The sequence below is a fragment of the Stigmatopora argus genome, chromosome 13 (assembly GCF_051989625.1).
Source record: "Stigmatopora argus isolate UIUO_Sarg chromosome 13, RoL_Sarg_1.0, whole genome shotgun sequence".
Lineage (NCBI taxonomy): Eukaryota > Metazoa > Chordata > Actinopteri > Syngnathiformes > Syngnathidae > Stigmatopora > Stigmatopora argus.
Window position 1 is genome coordinate 13,264,366 of NC_135399.1, and position 20,641 is coordinate 13,285,006.

The 20,641-nt window shown below is 39.1% G+C and overlaps 1 protein-coding gene across 1 annotated transcript; it reads left to right on the plus strand.

Annotated features, from left to right (window-relative positions):
* The first annotated feature begins 438 nt into the window (after positions 1–438).
* On the plus strand, positions 439–18,415 carry epb41l5 (erythrocyte membrane protein band 4.1 like 5). The gene is made up of 26 exons (XM_077617319.1): positions 439–613; positions 1,677–1,888; positions 4,106–4,210; positions 5,119–5,161; positions 5,290–5,368; positions 5,802–5,846; positions 5,947–5,999; positions 7,082–7,202; positions 7,372–7,459; positions 7,601–7,689; positions 7,791–7,860; positions 9,184–9,353; positions 9,651–9,757; positions 10,042–10,060; positions 10,175–10,220; positions 10,306–10,424; positions 13,038–13,189; positions 13,280–13,371; positions 13,458–13,592; positions 13,874–13,941; positions 14,110–14,232; positions 15,338–15,422; positions 15,513–15,593; positions 16,835–16,900; positions 17,023–17,171; positions 17,847–18,415. Exons 2-26 carry the CDS (start codon positions 1,709–1,711, stop codon positions 17,914–17,916), a joined length of 2,355 nt encoding a protein of 784 aa, XP_077473445.1. The 5' UTR covers positions 439–613; positions 1,677–1,708; the 3' UTR covers positions 17,917–18,415.
* Positions 18,416–20,641: the final 2,226 nt, after the last annotated feature.

Sequence of the window (20,641 nt, forward strand, 5' to 3'; positions counted from 1 at the left end):
AGATGTTGCTTGAGATCACCTCGCTTTTACTTACCGAATAATTAAAGTAAAAACGGGATTAAGAGCAAAATATTAAAATCAGATTAAATTGCAGTTTTTCTATTGGGGAAAAAAAACAAGAAATTAGAAAGGGCCAAGTTAATGACCAATTGCAGATACATAAATGCGTTAATTGAAATATATTTTAATCAGTAGTTAATGCTATACTGTGGAAACACATTTTGGTTATACATATGAAATAAATACAAAAAATACAATTAAACATTGTGTATATATATATATATTATATATAATATATATATTATATATTATATATATATAGCAAACATAAAATTATTTGGTCTTTTAAAATAAAATAGGTGTATGTCTCTTTAAACAAAAATGCGAGTCACGTTGTTGTGAGGTTTAGCCTGACGTCACTTCCTGGGAAAGCTTCGCCTCCTACTTTTTTTTTTTTAGGGGACCTGAGTGAGGAAAATCTCGCGCAGGGGGTCGCAGGACGCCTTAAAACAAAAAGTAACCTTCCAACTTAAAAAAATGCTCCATGTTGCACTTCGATCGTCCAAAATGCAAGCGGGCGTGCTTTTACGCTGGATTTAACGCTGGATCTTCGGTAAGTATCCCTCGCTTCTTGATCTGGACCCTGCTCCCAATCCACAAGTGTCCCCGTAGCCGGGCAAGTGTATCGTGGGGCTGGCCGGCCAAAAAGAACATCAGGCGGCGCTTTGTTTTGTTTCAAGCGAGTAGAAATCTATACACTTGCAGTACAGTTTCGTGTTTGTAACGGTGTCGCTCGTAATAAAAATCGAGCGCACACCTGTTGCGTCGCTCTCAACAGGTACTTTAAGGCCCCCTGATTGCGTACAAATGAAGCCAATAAAGTTTTATTTTTCTCCCCTGTATGTTTATTAAAAGTATCATTAGGATTTCTTGTAAAATGTGGTACATTTAATTTATTTTAACAGTTAGATCTACAGTTAGATCGTCCATAGCCGATTTTTATACGAACGTGCGAAGCATCTGAATTAGCTATGTTATAAAATGAAAGCGTCTTTAAAGTCTTTTTGAATGATAATTCCCAAGATTAGTCCAACACTTTATTGTCATAAACAGATTTATCTTGTCTTTCGCCAATGTTTTTAACGGCAGCCATCGATAATGTACACGTGCTGCCTTCACTTCTTTTGCCAATTACCTTGATTACTCACGATTATCTTACGATATAGCAACAGAGCAATCATATTCGCCAATAATCTTATTAAAGACAAAAACTAGTGGTTTGTCAATGGAAAAACATATTTTTTATTTCACTTTCGTGCACGATTTGTCATAAGTATTGTCTGTGTCATAGACTGGGAAAATTGCTGTGCAACATTTCTGCAAAATAATTACAGTAACTGGACATATTGCACCATTGCAATTCTTTGTAACATTTTAACACTTTTGTGGTGTAAAGCAATCTGTTGCTTCATTTATTAAAGATCATTACTCTTTTTTTTTAAAAAAATATGATCTATTTAGTCTTGGCTGTTGCATATTGATAACATTTTGGGATAAGTATCCCTGATTCAATATATTGCCACATTCTTACCTTCTATGTTGCATACCTACCTACCTGTACCACCTTACATTACTTTGTGTGTGTTTCCTCATCACAAATGCTTTTGTTGACATAGGTGGTGTAGTGTGACCATCCTTCAATGCCAGCATGCTGAGTTTCCTGCGAAGGACCCTGGGGCGACGCTCCATTCGCAAACATGCAGAAAAAACGCGGCTACGGGAGGCCCAGCGTGCTACGACGCACATCCCGGCTGCCGGTGATGCCAAGTCCATCATTACCTGCCGTGTGTCCTTGTTGGATGGGACAGATGTCAGCGTCGAACTACCAGTAAGAAAGGGGGGCTATTTTTTTCATCGTGTTTTGGGGGACTTGGAGAAAAAAAATCAGAACTGTTGCTTTTAAAAAAACATACTTTTTTGCCATCACTTTACAAGCATCTAATGTTATGGTCGTGAGTACAGTAGCTAGATGGTTACAACATGCAGCCATTTGGGGGTCCCTGTAGCCCTCCCACTTGAATAATATTGAACGCCGGTTGCAGTCAATGGCAGTGAAAGAGCTCAGTGTAGAATATTGATGTTTGGGCTGGCCAATATGACCTGAAAATATAATCTCAGATGGTTTACCATACATTTTAATTCCTTCTAAAAAATAATAATAATAATTTAACACCTACATTCCACTTTTGTTTAAAACAAACTGAAAGTGAGTAACTAAATTAAAAAAAGATGAATAAAAGTAAAAAATAATAGTGCTAAATAAAAATATAATCTGATTTGTGCTGTCAGTAGACAAGGAAACAAATATTTTTTTGTGGAGCAGTCTTCTAAGTAATTGGTTGCTCGATTTCCTTTTCTGAGGAAAAAAATAAACTTAAATTATTTTTTGGAATTAAATCTAAAAAACGTTTGCAATCAAAAACTCAAATTCAACCAAGTAAATTGATAAACTAACCTTATGTTACACAGTTAACCACCATGTTGTATTAGAAGCACAGCACCTCGGAGCTTATTCACATGTGGGCGTGTGGGCTTCAGTGGCTGATCACCTGTAATCCATGATCCTCTCTGGACAACACGCTTAATCACATGATTGTGTCACATGACGAGTGGAGTTCGCTAAAATTACAACTATTGAAAATCCTAATATTAGCCACATGCCATTGTTTTATTTCTAACGTGCTTTCTAACAATCACTCCAATATTCGTAGATTAAAGCAGTTAAGCATTCTTGAAAGTCTTGCTGATTCACCTGACCTTACATACGTATGGTATTTGCAGGTCACTAAATAGGAATTAGCGCTATTGGTTTATATTAGCAGTCAGTCCAATTGGCTTTTTTTTGCGTGATGCTGACTCAAATGAGTCGGCAGTCCTACTGCCAGAAGTCATGACGTCGACAAGCCACGGCCTGAGCTGCACTGAGGTTGTTGAGGGCATTTTCTCGATCCCAAGGCCGTTACACCTGCCGCTCCTGACTCAATATCTTTCGGAATGTTCCACGCTATTTAAGTTATCATTGAGTCGTTTACTTTTGGAAACATCAGCAGACAGGAATTCATTTTGCCTGAGCAGAGTAGTGAAAGCTGTTACTATTCCCTATTTCTTTTCCTCCACAGTTGTTTCACTGAGTAAACATTTTGATAGATCTTTATCAAATGTCTAAATTGCACCCCTCTGACTCAATATTTGAGACACATTAATGTTACCACACGCCGAGAGGGAGAAAAAGAAGTGAACAAAACAACTTGAAGCACTGAAACAAAGCATGGCACACATGCTCACACACAAACACGCGTGCACAATGAATCCTTTGTACGCTCTCTTTCCCTCCCGAGGGTACTGTAGGGGTGCAGTATGCCTCCTTGGTTTTGCCAATGCATCCCCCCAGAGCTGCACTTTTAATGGTGCCTTTATGAGAACAAATGACACCGATGACAGGTCATGTTCTTACATTTGTTGTGCAGTGAAATTGAATTAGTAGAATTTACATGTAAAACAATACTCCCAAAATGCTGTATTTTTTTCTGTGGTTTTATTTGTTTTTTATACATTTTTTTTGTTCCTTTCAAATCAGATAAATATTGTGTGAAAAGACTAGAATAGCCACATGAATTCAAGTGGTCACATGGAGGGTCCAGCTTCCCCTTTTCCCTCAGCTCCAGGCTGTCTGGGGCACTTGCCCACCCCCCCTCCGTCGTCACGGCAACACTGTCGCCATGTCTCTAGTTGAGGTTCAGAAGACAAATGTGTTTGACTGTGTGTATGTGAGGGAGAGATCTTCCAGTCCCCGGACTGAGCACAGGCAGTAACTGGTACAGCCTTGTTGGAAAAGGCAACTCCTATTCTGGCTACTTGGATGATTTACTCATACCTGTGTTCAATCAAATAATTCAACACCAAATGAATCAGCATAACCACAAAAGGAATGTTAGTGAAACGAACAAAGAAACCACATTTCTGTGCGTATGTTGCTTATATTTTGTTCTGACTTATATTAAGAAGTGATGTACTGTTTGTTTCTTTTCATGGGTGGACTCATTAGAAAAAAGCCAAAGGTGAGGAACTGTTTGACCAGATCATGTACCACCTGGACATCGTCGAAAAAGACTACTTCGGACTGCGGTTCATGGACTCCGCACAAGTACCAGTAAGACACTTTTTTTTCTTCTACAAACCAGAATCGTTCTTCCATATTTCTCACATTATAGTATACACTAACAGGAATTACACTCAGACCTTGGATAACAACTGTGATAAGGAAAACTCGCAACACGCATAAACATAATACTCAGTCAGTCAGGCATATTGCCTTACTACTGTGTGATACAAATATTTGGAATTATGTTATCAAAAATATGATAGTCGTACAGTTAATATGAAAAACATACCGGACATCATTTTTGGGGAAGTTAGGCTACATTTTCCTACCTCAATATCTAATCTTATTGCACTCTTGCCAGCGGTTCATAACTTTATTAAGAAGCACAAAATGAGTATAATGTTGAGTTGTATATTAACCATCAGATTTCAATGTGTTTCTATGCCAACTCTGTGAAAACTGGTCGTGGTTAGGCAAAAAAGTGATCATCAAGTCATTATTTTGACTGGACTCATCACATTTTCAAAAAATGACCACATTGACTGCCACTGACAGAAGCTACCAAGCCTAATTCTGGCAAAAGAATTTGTTGCACTCGGGCTTGTTTTAAGTGGCCAGTATGTCAGTCAAAGCGGCGCTTCACACTGTTGAAAAAAAAGTGGGAAAGAAAAAAAAGGGGGGGCACATCTTTGAGGCCTGAAGGTTGTTTCAGGCTGAGAGGAGGAATGCGGGGGAGAGGACGCTACAGTGCTCCCAGTTCCTTGCCATTGCACTCACTTTACACGTGCTCCATCAGCGTCACCAGCTTTTCCTCTCTTGACTTCCTCCATCCGTGTCTGCTATGAAACAAAGTAAAGTGGGTGGAGGCTGGCTCAAGTTTAAGAAGTGTGCCATTTGGTTTGTTAACTGTATAGATGTTTTGGAATATAATGTAATGAATTGTGTTTTTCTTTCAGCATTGGCTTGATATCACAAAAAGTATCAAAAAGCAAGTGAAAAGTAAGTGGAGCCTTCCTGGTAATGTTTTTTACGATTCTTTTAAAACATTTTTTTCTGCAAATGACTTGTCTGGCTTTGCTTTTTTATTTCATATTTGCTCTATTATAATGTCTGGTTTTTTTTTTTAGTTGGCCCCCCATACTGCCTTCACCTGCGAGTCAAGTTCTACTCTTCGGAGCCAAACAACCTGCATGAGGAGCTCACCAGGTAAGGAAACACAAGGGATGCAACTAATGCTTATTTTATTATCATTTATGTATTTTAATGGATTAATCAGTCACTTCTTTTTGTATACGTAGACACAATAAAAGCCACCATGTTTTTATAAAATCTGATTTTGGTATAAGTTTTGTTGAAATAAATTTATTTGATCAGAAGTGAATTTTATGAAACTTTAAGTGTTTTATAGGCCTGGCGGGTCGCCAGACTTTTCTTAACACCCCCTCATTTTCTTCTACCCAAGACATGGTGGGATTTTCTACCACTAGGCATCGAGGGCAAACACGAGTTGTGATCCCTTGAAATACTTGGCAATATATTTTCCAGTGTCTGTATTATCAAAAAAAAAACATAAAACCCAGTGTCGTTCCCACATAAAAAAAAATGTCATGTTTTACAACAAAGTATTTTCTTCTTTCAGATACCTTTTCGTGTTGCAATTAAAACAAGACGTCCTGAGTGGAAAGTAAGCCATTGGAACACTGATACATTTTGGCACGAGATGTTACTTGATAAAGCTCTTAGCCCATTTTTCTGCATCTTACAAAGACACTCTTAAATTTCAGGCTGGAATGCCCATTTGAAACAGCAGTGGAGTTGGCTGCATTCTCACTACAGGGTGAGTAGGAATGACCAAAAAAAATCCCTGGGGTTTGTCACTCAGCATTTTATGTGGTTTTAGGCTTTTAGCCATCAAACCTTTTGTTTGCCTCCAGTCGGTGACTATTGGGCCACATTCCATTTTGTTTGTTCACGGAGGTTAAATCTTTTCAGCCACTCCGCATGTCCCTTAAAGATTGTTACTATTCCTGCTGGTATTTTCTAACCGGAGAGATTATAAAAAAGTAGCTCACGTCATCTGAATTTGGGTTTCTCACGCCAAATGGATTACCATGTGAATCGCAATAAAACACATTCTTCTTGTAACATGGTGAAAAATGACGTAGAGGTCCAATCCATTTGAAAATGTCAAAATGGATTGGACGCTTAATGCTGTTAAAGGTGGAGCAGGTTTGGAGGAAAAAGCTGACATTTTCTCGTATTTGCGGTTTCGTGTACGATAGTTGAGGGACCTTTGTAACCAACTTGCACACACATTTTCAGAGTCACTCAAGGGTAAATGCCAGCTCATTAGTGCTTGGTTCTCTTCAGAGGCCTGCTAATCCAGTTCCCTCGCTGTCTTTGCATTTTTCCCCCTCTGTTGAGCTTTCTCCCTTTTTGCATTCTCTTTTAAAAGAAAAAAAGAGAACATATTTTGTCTTTTTCTTCCTCCCTTTATTCCAAACGCTCAGGCTTTTCACCCTGGTGGAATAGTTTCCAAGATTTGAAAGTTACATCAACAACATCTTTCCTTTCCTTCCTTCCGCCAAAGATAAGGAGCTTTGAATTGGGCTTGATCTTATTTTCAAGTTCAATATATGTCATAGTTATTGCTTGTTTTCTTCTGAATTAGGGAGCAGCTTCCTGCCTCTGCACTTGTGCCATGCTTTTATTTTGTGAAGGAAAATGCATTGCTTGATAGCATTTTTAAGTTTTTGTGTTTTGGCTTGGTTTCACCAAGACCCCAATTTCCCATGCTGTGGTATAATCCACAAAATGGTTAAAACACTTTGTTTTCGGACTAAACCATGACCAAAAATCTGTGTGGATGTTTTTCCAAACTTTGTAAAAACCTATTTATTGCAATGTTTCCCCTTCCAGCGGAACTTGGAGATTGTGACCCACTAGAACACAATTTGGACCTGGTATCGGAATTTCGATTTATACCTGAACAGACTGAGGATGTGGAGCTGGCTATATACAACGGATGGAAGGAGTGCAGGTTGCCTTGGTTTACATTATAAAACCATTTGTCTATTTCTAATTCTGTACAACCACAGACTTGCCTGGAGTCGGAAGTTTTTTTTCTAAATTATTACTGTCTTACTATAAAACCTTAGTTGCAAATTTGCTACTTGTTCTGAAATACATTTCTTTTATAACACATTTAGAGGTCAAACACCTGCACAGGCTGAGATCAACTACTTGAATAAAGCAAAATGGCTGGAAATGTATGGTGTGGACATGCATATGGTTCAGGTAAGTGGCCCAGTTATCACTGGAGATACAATGTACTAGTCTACAACTATGATTTTTTTTTTTTTTTATTATCAAGGGGTCTGTAATACTGCCTTTTTGTTTTCTCTTTTTTTCCCCTTCTATTCTCTTTTTAAAATCCAGGCACGAGATGGTAATGAGTACAGTCTGGGCTTGACGCCAACTGGCGTTTTAGTGTTTGAAGGACAAACCAAGATTGGCCTCTTTTTTTGGTATGCATTACTATGACCCAATTGGTTAAATGGATGTGAGGTACTGTTTTTTTAGTTTATCTCAGATGTTTAATGTTCTGTTTGTGTCTTGCTGTTTGTAGGCCGAAGATCACGCGCCTGGATTTCAAAAAAAGCAAGCTGACCTTAGTGGTTGTGGAGGATGATGATCAGGTGAATATTTCACATATACGACGAGTAAAGCGGCTAAAATAGTGTATAGTAAAATGGCAATGTGATGTATGAGTTATAAGCATACAGTGAAAGGAGAGTCCCTTTATCGTTTCCTCTCCAGATTTGAAGTTTCCCCTGAAGCTTTCATTTACTCTTGAATAATGTAGTACTTTCACGCATATCGCACCTAATCGTTACCATTGTATTTTTAAATTCTGAACCGTCTACAAAAGTAGTTTTTCCCCCCTTCTCAGTATCATCTTGTCCTCATATCAGTGCCCCTTAAACCCCCATAAGTCTATTGGTTAAAAAAAGGCAGAGCTTTGTTTCCTAATAAAAGAAGAAGAATATAATGCTCTGAAGGCCCCCTGTTCGAAAATAAAAAAAATGAAAGCGGCCTTGTTGTCGAGTTGCCCAGAGGCAAGTGTATGCGAGGAAGCAGTGGAGCTTGTTTATGTCCATCCTGGAGGTCCGTGTGGGAGGTTAATAAAGAAGCCTCCTCTCTGGTATTTCTGGTATGCATTATCCATGCTCCCGACTACACGCACGCACACACTGTACACGGAACGGAGCATTGGCCTTTTTGCTCGAGCCCCCCTCCAGCCCCCCTGACAGTTGTATAATATATTGGTTCCTGCTTACTGCTTGTATTTACTCATTCGTGGGTGCTTTATCAACACAACTGTGATGCCCAATGTTAGTGTAGAGGGTGTTGTCTACGTGTCTGTGTATCTTTATCCTCATGGGCTGCAATTAATGGCGATAGATGTCCAATTCGTTTAGACTGCTTGCAATTTAAAGATCGCTGCCAGGCCTCCCAGTCAAAATGTACGGGACTTTCTGTGTCTGTAAGTCGCAGTGAATTGTTAACAAAGCCTCCTACGTGGCTGAGCTGAGAGAAGTAAATGGATTCTTCCTAAAGTGAAGTGCAGATTTGACCTCAAAGTCACTAAACTGCTGATAAGATGAAGTGTGTGTGTGTAACATGGCCTCCTTATTTAATCAGTTTTGCAGTGAGTTGAGGCAGACTGCACGATTGCTCAGGGGAGTTATAGCTAGAGAGCTATTTCCTGAAAAGTTTTGTCTATTGTTAATCCCCCCCCCCCTTTTTTTCTAATTGCTGTAGCAAATCAAATGAAAATCACTTTACCGAGGGAGAGTTGAGATGAGTCTGTTTTTTGCTTTAACCAAAAATAAAAGGAATTGCTCACGGGCACTGCTATTAGTTAAATGTGTGAATGTTAATTTTTAAAAGTAACTCAGGACTCATTTTAATTGTTGTTGCAAGGAACTGATGTTTTCTATGCTCACAATCCTATTTAGGGCAAAGAGCAGGAGCACACCTTTGTCTTCAGAATGGACCACCCGAAGGCCTGTAAGCACCTCTGGAAGTGTGCTGTGGAACATCACGCCTTTTTTCGGCTGAGGGGTCCGGTACAAAAGAACTCTGCTCGCTCGGGTTTCATCCGCATGGGATCGCGCTTCCGTTACAGGTAACCCAAAATCGACTTCAAATTTAGTTGCTGTAAAAAGTCCTTCTGTATTTCCTGTGTGTGCAAGTGTATGTTCAGTCATTACCCATTCCGATGAACATCAGCGGTCATGTTTGTTTAAGCAGAGGGTTACCGAGTTTGTTGGGCCGAGAGAGTTGTCGCTTGGATGCTTTCAGAGTTCATTCGGGGTCGTTGTGTGAAAATGAAATCGTGAAATGACCATTGGGAGAAAGTGGATGTTATATGTCAGTCTCTGCTTTGTGTTAAGTTGAAATGCTGTATCTTTTGTGTGACCAGTGGAAACACGGAGTACCAGACGACAAAGTCCAATAAAGCCCGACGGTCGGCCTCCTTTGAGAGGAGGCCGAGTCGACGTTATTCAAGAAGAACAATGCATAACAGAGGTGAGTGTCACCGTCAAGAACTGGATTGTGGTTAGAAGTTAACGTCGGTCCCCATCATAGACTGAAATGTCAATACAGAGCTGTTAATGATTGACATCATTTGAACTTTTCTTCCATCTAAGAAAGATTGGGAATAAATACGTACAACTTCAATGCGATTTTCCAGGCAGTTTTGGGTGGAGATTTTCATTTTTATCCAATGGATAGTGTCTGTCTTTGTATTTTCAACTTTGATATTCAACTGTAATTTTTGATGACAAATCTTCTTTTTGTGTTTTCTACAGGACCCTTCCATCCACAAGAGTGAGTTCTGTTTTTTTCCCCATTTAAAAAAAATACTTTAATTGCTTACTACCACCGAAAAAGGTATGCTAGTAGAAATATTTGATGTGTAAATGTGTCTTGCTTTTTGCGCAGAGTTCTTTCGTCGGGCAATGGAGTCAATTCCAGCAAAGACAAGCATGTGAGCACTGCCGCTTCTATTGGTTGTCAATACGAAATCAAAACATCAACTCATTTTGAACTGCTGATTTTCACTACTTGACCAGGTTCCTCCCAGTCGAGGTCCATGGGCGAGTGTGTCGGTAGTGAATGTTGCGCCTGCTTCCGCTTGTGGCCCGTTGGAAATTGAGCCTCTGCCTCGGAGTCCAGGAGGTGAAAAGAGAAGGTGTGTATTTTGTTATTAAAGTGTTAAAGTTTTTCAAATTTAGAAAGATTTAACAAGATTTACACGAGCATACAAGTGTCCTCGGCTCCCGATCGTTATACTTGAGCGTTGACCCCGCCTAGTATGTGAGGGGTTGTATTTTGCAGATCGGTATCAAGTGGCTCTGAGGACAGGTGCATTGTACGCAGTACTGATGCCCATTAGGGTTGTTTTGGAATAATGAAAGATAGATATGTACAGTATTCCCCAAAATGAAATTGGGCACTGCAAGGTTTTATCTCCGTTTTTGTCTAATGTCTGATCTTGCTAGTACTTCCGAACAAAAGCAAATGTTTGCGTTGCCCTCTGTGTTACAGTATTAACATGTACTGAGGAAATGTCTAAACTAATGGAGGTCAGGTAGGTACGATTGCATATTGAGCTTTTTTTTGTTGCTGTTGCAACAGCTATCATTATAACCAATCAATAGCTGCGATGTGTGGGGGTGTCTTTTAATTCTCTCTTTTTTTATTTTACCTTTGAAAAACATCTCTGAATATCTCTTAAAAAGGGGATTTTTCCCTTATGATTTGCTGCTTATATTTGTTTGATGAGCATGTATAACGCCCAGCCATTAACTGCAGGTGACTCTTGGTGCTTCATGGGAGGCTTTTCTTTGGCATCATTTGTTTCAATACTTTAAAAATGACTGGTAAAAGTATAATCCTATGTAGACATGGCTGACAATAGCGCACACATGATCAATCTATATGCGGCAATGCTTCCGAGACTACTTTCCATTCAGGCAATGGAACCCACTGCTTCATATTAACCTGCCGCTGCTCCCATTGGATGAGTTGTTTGTAACACTGACACCCGTGGCATAGGATCTTTTGATCCCATTTTCTTTGTGTTCTGTCGCTTCCTCTTCCCCGTTCAATCCATCGACACTCCATTACCCGGGCTCTCATCATTCCCCTCCTGTGTGCCCCCCCTCCCATTTATCCTTGTCACCCACCTCCATCTCCTCAGGTGCCCTCTCCCCTGCATCCTACTCGCTTGTATCTCATCAAAGCTCCTCACAAGGAGCTTGCCAGGGGCGAGCAACAGACTGTCATCTCATCTTGGCTTGATTCGAGCAGCGTGTTTTCAACTCTGACGTGATTCATGGCCTTGAATGCCTACATGCCTTTTATTTCTTACTCTTTGGCTGCCACTGACAGTGCTGGATGTCCAATCTGTTTGAACTGAGAGGGGCTGGTTAAAATTGAAACACGTTTAGACCTCATTTTACCAGCTGCCTTATTACTGACTGAACTTTTGTTTTTGTATTGATTTTTATAATTGAGAAAAATTACGTTGGCCTCCTCTCACTTTCTAGGTCTGGTTATAGGCTCGTATGTCTTTTGAAAATACTGTTATGCTATCTTAAAAGCTACTGTGATAATTGGAAAATTTTGATTTCTTTTTTTTTTTAAATTTCAATCTTGAAGCACTGCAATTAGGCATCAGTGGAAATCAATTCTTTTCATTATAATTGTGAGCAAAAGTATTGCGGTATTCCACTAAAGTTGCAACACTTTCAATTGAATATTACAATGCATTTTTGAACATTTTATGGAATACTTGGTACAGTAAAAAATATTATCCATCCCGGGTTCAAATACATTTTAAAATTCTTCAAGCACAATTTGGCATTAAGGGTGAGCTATTTTTTTTCCGCTCCTGGCAGTCACCATATAAGTTATCTTCGATTTAAAGAAAAAGAAATCTCAAAGACAAACATTGTGAAATGTGAAAAGTGATTTAAAAACAACTGATTTGGTGTCAACAGCAGGAATACAAGATTCACCTTCATAGTTTTACTCTTTTACTACTGAGTATAATTCCCGCGAGTGTTTAATATGCCATGTTTTAGTTTATTTTGTTCAAGGTAAATGTTGATTTACATTATTTTATTGGCCAAAATATGATGTTCTTCACCAAAAATTGCATCTAAGGACCCGGATAGCAGATCATATCTGTTCCGCTTTGAAGTAATGACAAGCTCAACATTTTTGAAAACTGTTTTTACTTATTATCCGTAAGCCAAACCTGTTCATACTTAGTTGACTATGAAATTAATATGCAAATCTGTACATTTTTTTACATGATTATAAAATATGGGTGTGTACCTATCTAATGACAGAAGCTGTAAATGCCGTCCAATCAGACTTTTTAAAGAAAATCTAGCTATCTTAATTTATTTTCTAAAGCTTTAAGGATTATTATAATGGTTGTATTCTTGAAGACACAATTGTTTTTGTTAATTTTGTTTATTAGAGCTAATAAGACTGATTTTTGAAAAATGAAATGAATTATATGGAGAGAATAAAAACTGCTACTCCCATTAATCAGTGATATTTACTATGTTTTAGATGATTTGTTCTTATGTCCTTTTTCTAAAATGTCATTATGCCGTAACACTTTTTTTTTTAGGTTATTTTATGGCTCTTGCTGGTAAGTTGTGCAAATGCCAAAACCTATTTTTGCTCCATAGAACTCATCACTGAACTGAAGGTCTTTTCAGATAGTTTTTTTTTCTGTCAAATTCCAACTTTTGCCTTCAACCCATCCCTCTCATCTGCTTTGTAGTTTGCCGCTGGCTGCCGACATCATCGAGACGTGCATTGACGACGTCCTCAGGGCTCCGACCGCTGCAGCCGTGAAGGCTGTCGATGAAGCCGGACCGAGTACCGCCTACTCTCCCCCCGTTGTGACTGGCGAAGAGTTACTCGGCCTCACTGGTCTGTAAAACCTCAAAATAATAAAATTGTCCTCCAATGAGTTCACTGTAGATAGCTTAAAGTTGTTTTCTCCCCCCCCCCCCCATGTAGAAACAGCTGCACGTCTCAAGCAGTTGGAATTGGAAAGCAGTCCACGTTTGGCCAAGAATAATGTTAACATCAATATGGTCATGAATAATCAGGTGGGTGAATTGTGGGTTGTCTTTCAAGCTAGAAATTAAAAGCAACAAGTGATTATTTGATATTGATCTGTTTCTTGCATCAAAAGGAGGACGTTGTAAAGATCAGAGAGAAACGCTGTCTAAACAGCGCAGACAGCAGTCCTGTTGTCACGCCACTGCGACCTCCAGACAATTTGAAGAGTAACATCCTCAAAGCGCAAGCTGAGGCCGCTACACTCAAGGTGAAGTAGAAATATTTTTGGAACGAGATCTCGCGTCCGTTTTATAAAGTGATTGTTCTCTTGATGATCTGTTTAGAGATTGTTGACCTAAAAATCCTCTGTGCAAACTCTCCCCTTATTTGTGCTGCCAGCCCTCAAAATTCAAGTAATAACTACACATAGAAACACATTTATCAACCATCAAAATATATATTTTAGCAGCACTTGAATTACTGTTCAAAACTATTCAAAATTTTCTGTTCATAAATATTCTTTTTTTTATTTGATTCTCTGTTTCATAGGTTGCGTCGGAGGAAACTGTGTCACTGATGGGAGATATTAAGAACTGTAATTTACCGGAAACCTCCAGGTATGATTGGCCTCTTTTGAACTGTATCTTTTTTGTTGTTGTTGTCAATATTGATCTTGGAGGAGAAAATACTTCATTAGTTTCCAGTCAGTTCTCTTCTCTATAATGCTAAGCCAGGAATGAAGTGGAGGGTCTCTAATATGTGTATATGTATCTGTCTGTCGCCAGGTTGAAGTCGCGCTCCGGCCGAATGGGCAGCAACTCATCTCTGTCTGTTAGCAGTCGCCCAGACACACAAGACTCATGGGAACTGCTCAAAAACTCTTCACTTGTCTCATCGGCTGGAACCAGGTCAGTCTGCCTCTTTGAAAGATGCACTTAACTTTTCGGCTGCCGTTGACTGTTATAGAAAAACTCCAACTGTTCTAAAAATGTACACTTTTTACATTGACTACATGTGACTTTGATATATATATATATATAAGCCCACTTAAACTAATTACTTTTTTTAGGCTATAGTTATTCAAAAAACTGTAAATGTTACATTTAACAGGTCCCTATTTTGCCTGTTGTTTTCCATTTAACTATTTTTACTTTAACGCCGCATGTTAGTTGTTAGTTTATGATCAAATAAAAAAATGCCCTCCCCTAAATGCAACTTATACTCCAGTGCGACTTCTATCTACTTTTTTTTCTCTTCATTGAGCATTGTTTGGTTGGTAGTTTGAGAAATATGGTAATGTCTTTAATTTCTTGTTGCTACCATTCGTTTTGACTGAAATTGGCAGCAAATGATGATTAGTACTTTTTTGTATTAAAAAAGATTTAAAAACCATCTAATCAAATAATATAAATAAATGGTAAAAAGAGTTGTTGGCAGTAAACACTCGTTTTTGGTGCATTTAATATATTAAAAAACATCTTCCAATTTATCACTCAAAACGGAATGGATGTCTATCAGTCTATGGGACTGAAAAAGGATTGTTCAATGCCAGCCAAAGAGGATTTGCCATCTTTTGCCATCAATTACATAATATTTTTGGGGTATGGAAATAAACAAAAAATGAATATCTTTACAGGTACTAAACATCTGTGCTCATCCGTCTGGTTGGGCGCGCTAAGTCACATGACCGGGGTTCTGCCTAGATACTGTCGTTATCCCAGCTTCATAGAGTTTACAGTCGGTTAGAGGGTGCCGCCACTACAGACACAGAGTGTTGTCGCTTGAACGCTCAATTCACAAGGCTTACATGTCTGCTGGCTTGCTGATGCAGAAAAAACTCAGATGCTCCTAATGTGTATCTGCTGGAAAAAGTAGCCGAGTGGAAAAATACTTACCTCATGTGAGAGGATGGTTCATACTTGTAACTTGACCACGGATAGTATGCTTACAATGTTATTTGCATGTTCAAATATCCAGTCAAATTATGCCAGATTTTTTTTTCTTGATCAACAGTGCTGAAAGGTTGACTGAAGATTTGAATGCTTCGTTAGTGAAGTTGACCCCAGACTCTGCTGTTGTGGAAAGCAGCGCTTTCAAGGTAATGTAGTAAATGTGGTGTTTTTACAGATCTAGTTTGTTTTAATTTGTTTGACAGATTGTGCTTAACAATATTCACATCACGTTACAGGTTAAAACCGATGATGATCTTTCAAACACAACTTTACCACTCTCTGATAATTTGATTGACTTCACCGATCCAATCCCTGCAGTAAGTTTTTTTTAATTTTATTTTTTTTATGAATGTTTAACTCACAGTTCGGTCTCGACAGCGGTGGACGTCCAATCCATTTAAACGATTATTCACTGCCAACTTTTTCCCAGTTCAAACGGATCGGACGTCCGTCACTGGCACCAAAAGATGACGATTCACTGCTAATCACCACAGCCTAAAAGGATATCTGAACCTTATCATCAAACTGCTCCTTCTTTTGAACTCGTATCCCGGCCTCTGATGCTATCATTGGATCATAGTTTTCATCGGGCTGGCTTTAACACGCCACCTCGAGGGATCTTCAACCGCAGTCCAGGGGAGACCTTCTCCGTGGCCTCATTTCTGTGAATTATTAGAAGAGCAAAAGGATAAAAGCAGAGAGGAAATAATATCCGGTGTTGGAATTCTGTTTGATCCTTCCACTAAAGAGTTACTGGAAAGATGTGCTGAGATCAGAGGTCGCTTTGGAAAATCGGAATTGATATCTGGGTTAGATTGTGTGTGCGTTTTGAAATATTGCGACATTTATTTAAAGGGCATTATAACAAACTATTAATTATGACTTTTCAATTCATGACCAAAATTTTACATTTTATTTTGCTCGAATAATTTCACAGTAGGACGATTTAATCAGCTAATTGACAACTCAATCAACTACCATACCAATTGACTACTATTTCAATGATTGGCTATTCATTTCTTCACATTATGTCCCGAATTAAGGAGAAATATCCATTGAAGTTTATGTCCTCTCCAAGAACAAGAAGAACAAAATGAGTGACACTCGGAACCCTCCCCCTGGGTTATTTAAAAAAAAGAATTGGCAATACATCTTGGATTCTAGCCCAGAATCTCAGCGCTGCGAGGCAAATGTTTTAACCTCTAGTCCAGTGTGCCTCACGAGGCCTAAAATTTCACAAACTGGACTAGTTGACAGACATTGGCAGGAAAAGTACAAACATCTTTTATTAACTAGCCCACTTCCAGCTGGGAATGAAGCAACTTCTTCTGTTGAGTCTTTTCTTCACTCTGAGGGTTGTTGTTTAAACTCTGATGTGAAAACCCCAGGAGGGAAGTTGTTTGAACACTTGCCGGGCTAGTCAAGCAAGCTCAGACTCTCCAGAACTCAGTACACAAGTCCGATCTTTGTTTGAGATAATGTGCCAGTAAATTTTCACTATTAAATGATGTTGCGAGACAGGAAAAAAAAATTGAGCTTGTTTTTGTTTTTTTTCCAGTTGCCGTCGGTGCTGCCGACTCCTAAAGCGGCCATCACTCCTCGCTGGATCATTCCTGCCACTGCTGTGAGTGCTCATTATTTTTCTCCCCCCCCCCTTTTGCACGCTTCTTGTCTGCCCAAAAATGTCTGGTAGAGCCCTTGGACTTGACGGAATTAAACGCTGACAGCCTTCCCCTTCTAATGCAGCCTCCTGGTATCTTTACTAACGGCCTGCTCGACCTTGAGCCCTCCGTTAAGGTCGCCGCCGCCGCTCTTCAAGCCCCTGCGGACGGGGGAGCCGCTCCCACCTCAGCCCTCCCTCAATCCGCTCATGCATTTCACACCAAGTCAGCAAGGTAAAGTGAGGTCTTTGATGATGTACACCATGTTTTTTGAGGCTTTGCTTCCCCCTGTTGACCCAACTAAAAATGGGATGACTTTTACTCTTGTGTTTCTTTTTTTTTTTTACACTCTAAGTTTTGAAGCTTTATTCAAGAAAAAAAAAATCAAGGCTAGTGTTTTTCATCTTCCAAAAAGGCAAATTAATTCATAAATGCAAATTAAATTGAAAGGTTATCGATTGGTTCACTCCATTTTTGGAGGAAAATAATCTCTTCTAAAATGCTTCTTAAGAATTCCACATTTTTAGTTAGATAAAATATCATATACACTTCTACCCACTTCAACTTTGAACTCATTCCAAACATTGCGATAGATGCAGAATCCATTTGAAAAGGGAAAGTTGGCAATGATCATTCCCAGTTAAAATAGGTTGGACGTTTGTTGCAACCAATAAGTTAACATTCTGCTCTACCATTTAATCAAGCTTTTTTTTAACCCTTCCAAATTTCTCGACCAATTTAAACCATTCCAACTTCAATGCCTTCAGTCGCCCCTAAAACATCCACGCTAGGATTACCAAAGTCGGTCCACTTCAAACTAAGTAAGGACTAGCGGGCACAAGGGTGGATCAGTTGGTGCACGAGTATCCTTGAAAAAGTCCAATCTATGTTTTTCATAATCCTCCACAGCATTATGGGTCAGCAAGAAACCTCAGAGGATGGAGCCCCACCCAGAGGCCTCCTGACCACTGAGCTCTAATATCTTCAGACGAGCTGAGATGGCAAAGCAGCATGCAGTTTCAAAGTAACACACACTCACACACACTAAAAAACCTTTTGGAACTCGAACTCGCCACAAAAACGTTGACATTCCAATACTGCGTAGTTTAAAATGCAACTCAAATCCTTTATCTGTAGCACAACTGGTTCCCTCCATTTTTGACACTGACAAGCAGATAGTGATTTTTGTGCGCCGTCTTTAATGACCTGTAATGCATTCCACTGGACGATCGTTGTGCGAAAGATGACAAGCGTGTTTATTTGAAGAGATAATGGGATCTGGACTCTCGAAATATGTTTCTCTACATTTTTGGGTTTTACAACCCTTTTCAGTCACTGGATTGAACATTTTTCGTTGTCACTGGATTACTTTTGCAACACTGGACTATTTGACATGGACATAACTGAAGATAACCAGATTTTTGTTTTTTTTAATGATTTTTTTCAAATTTTTAAAGGACGCGACTACCTTTTTTTTTTTTTTTTTTTTACTGGATTCAAGCTTGTTTTTCCCCCATCTGACCCTATAATGTGAGGTTTTATTGTTTGGACTGAATGTGATCATCTCTGATTTCTAATTGGAAGTACTTTTCGGAACCATTGGCTTTTATGTGGTCGGATTTTTGTTTTTTGTTTTTAATGAGGAATGTAATTTGTCATTCATGTTGAGCTAAGGGGCATGCTAGATTTCACTAACAACCATTTGGACTTTTCGAATGACCTTTAGTTTGAAAAATGTTTTTACTTATTGCGTTTTTAATTTTTAAATTCTCCAGTTTGGCTCTGACTTGGTCACTTTAAGTAGCTATGACGTTGCCATCTTGTGGAAACTCCCGTTATCTGTTGTGAGATTATGTTCAAACCCTCAATTAGTTCAGTTTAATTCACAAATATCTGTAATTTTGTACTTGTGAAATGAAGATCTAATTCTATATTTTTGGACTATAACAGTGTCTTAATATCAGATTGATTTGTTACTCATTCACTGCCATTGACAGTGATAGACATCAAATCCATTTCAATGAAGATGGTCGGCATTGATCGATCATGTTTCAGTGCGAGTAATTTGTCGCAGTCGGTCCTCCCAGTCCAAATGGATTCGACGTCCATCGCCTTCAATGGAAGCCGGTGAGTCGATTTGTGATTGTTTTCCACTAGCCTTCCCTTCATTGTGATTGTGTAGTTGATAAGGGAAGTGGATTGTTGCAGTTATTTATGCGCCCATTCAGTCTTCACATATTACATGTCACGTATGTGAGTAGGTCATGGTTGTGAAGTATTCAGCTGGTTGTAGATACAGTTTGATATATATTTTTTCATATGACTGTAAGCTATTTTTAGCACGTTCAGTGCACCATAACATCATTGATGTCATTAAAAGGACGTAGGAAACAAATTGGAAAGGTGGAAGTTGACGACCACTGTTATTTTATTTGACTTTTTAGTTACCCCAATGATGATTTAGTAAAGCGTTGCTATGCCAGGAATCAGCCATTTTGGTTTAAAGAAGTTGGGAAAATTTGTTTTACGTTATTATTCAGTTAAATTTAAGTCACTTTATAAATGACACCCTATTAAAGGGACTATTTATAAAGGTGGAAAAAACTGCTAGTTATGCTCATAACTCATAAAGCTTGGTATTGTTTTATTTATGGATGCATTTATTTGTTTTATGTCCCACGTATGTAAATAAGTTTAAATTAAACCACTCCTACTAATTAAATTTCTTTAAATAGCACCTCACTTCCAAACATTAAGATTTATGGTCAGAAAAGAGCAAGGTACCCGCTCCGCCCCAAAAAAATGAAAAACAGGCCACAAAACCCCGTGTATTTATGTATACATGTATATATTACTCCATTTTAAATAATCCCTGGTGTTAATTGTGGTGTTTCAGATGGCAGTGGTTTCCAGGCATCCCAGTTCAAATCAATGTAATGTTTACAGGCGTCAATTGCAGTGAATGTAGTTCGCTTTTGCATATTAATATACTCCCTCTATCATACAAGATCATTTACAGCATAAAAAAATACTGTACCATTATCATTGCTTTCCACTAGGTGACAGCAAAGTCCCGTTAATGTACTTTCATCCCATTTTACCTAATGTCCACTTTGACTGTCTTCCGATTTAAAATGTGCATATTTACACCAGCCGTTCTCCTGGACGGAGTCATATTGCCGCATGAACAAACGTGGCGAGTTCACGAACAGATAAGGCGTAACACCTAACAAATCCTCAAACTCTGTTCACTTCCATTATTGGCTGTCTCCCATATCCAGCCTTCAAGATTAGTGTCTCCTCAGATCCCACGGCTACCGGTTAAACGGAAGTCTGTCACACAAAAGTTGGATTAGCGAGATTAGACCACACTGTGTGGTTTCGATAGCGCATCATTTAGCTTGGTGAAGGAACTAAAAAGAGAGGCTGCTATTTGTCAACCGCCGTCACCTCGCTCGCTTTCCCTTCGGAAGAAAGTGATTGCGACTTGATTGATTGCCGCATGCAAGTTGGGGCCCATTATTAAGCACGGCCACAGCCCACAGCAGCTCAATAAGTCAGACAGGACTGCTCCCCTCAGCAGATGGGTGACACGCACTTATACTCACGCCTCTTAAATGAATAATTGATTTCCGGAGACGGACCTTGTGCCAGGTCGTGATTGCCCAAGTGTACTCAAAGCTTCCGCGGATATTTTTTAATGT

Coding starts and splice junctions, on each gene's coding strand:
- epb41l5 (XM_077617319.1), top strand. CDS start 1,709: ATGCTGAGTTTCCTGCGAAGGACCCTGGGGCGACGCTCCATTCGCAAA. Junction 5,369..5,801: donor CTGCATGAGGAGCTCACCAG/GTAAGGAAACAC, acceptor TTCTTCTTTCAG/ATACCTTTTCGTGTTGCAAT. Junction 16,901..17,022: donor GGATCATTCCTGCCACTGCT/GTGAGTGCTCAT, acceptor CTTCTAATGCAG/CCTCCTGGTATCTTTACTAA.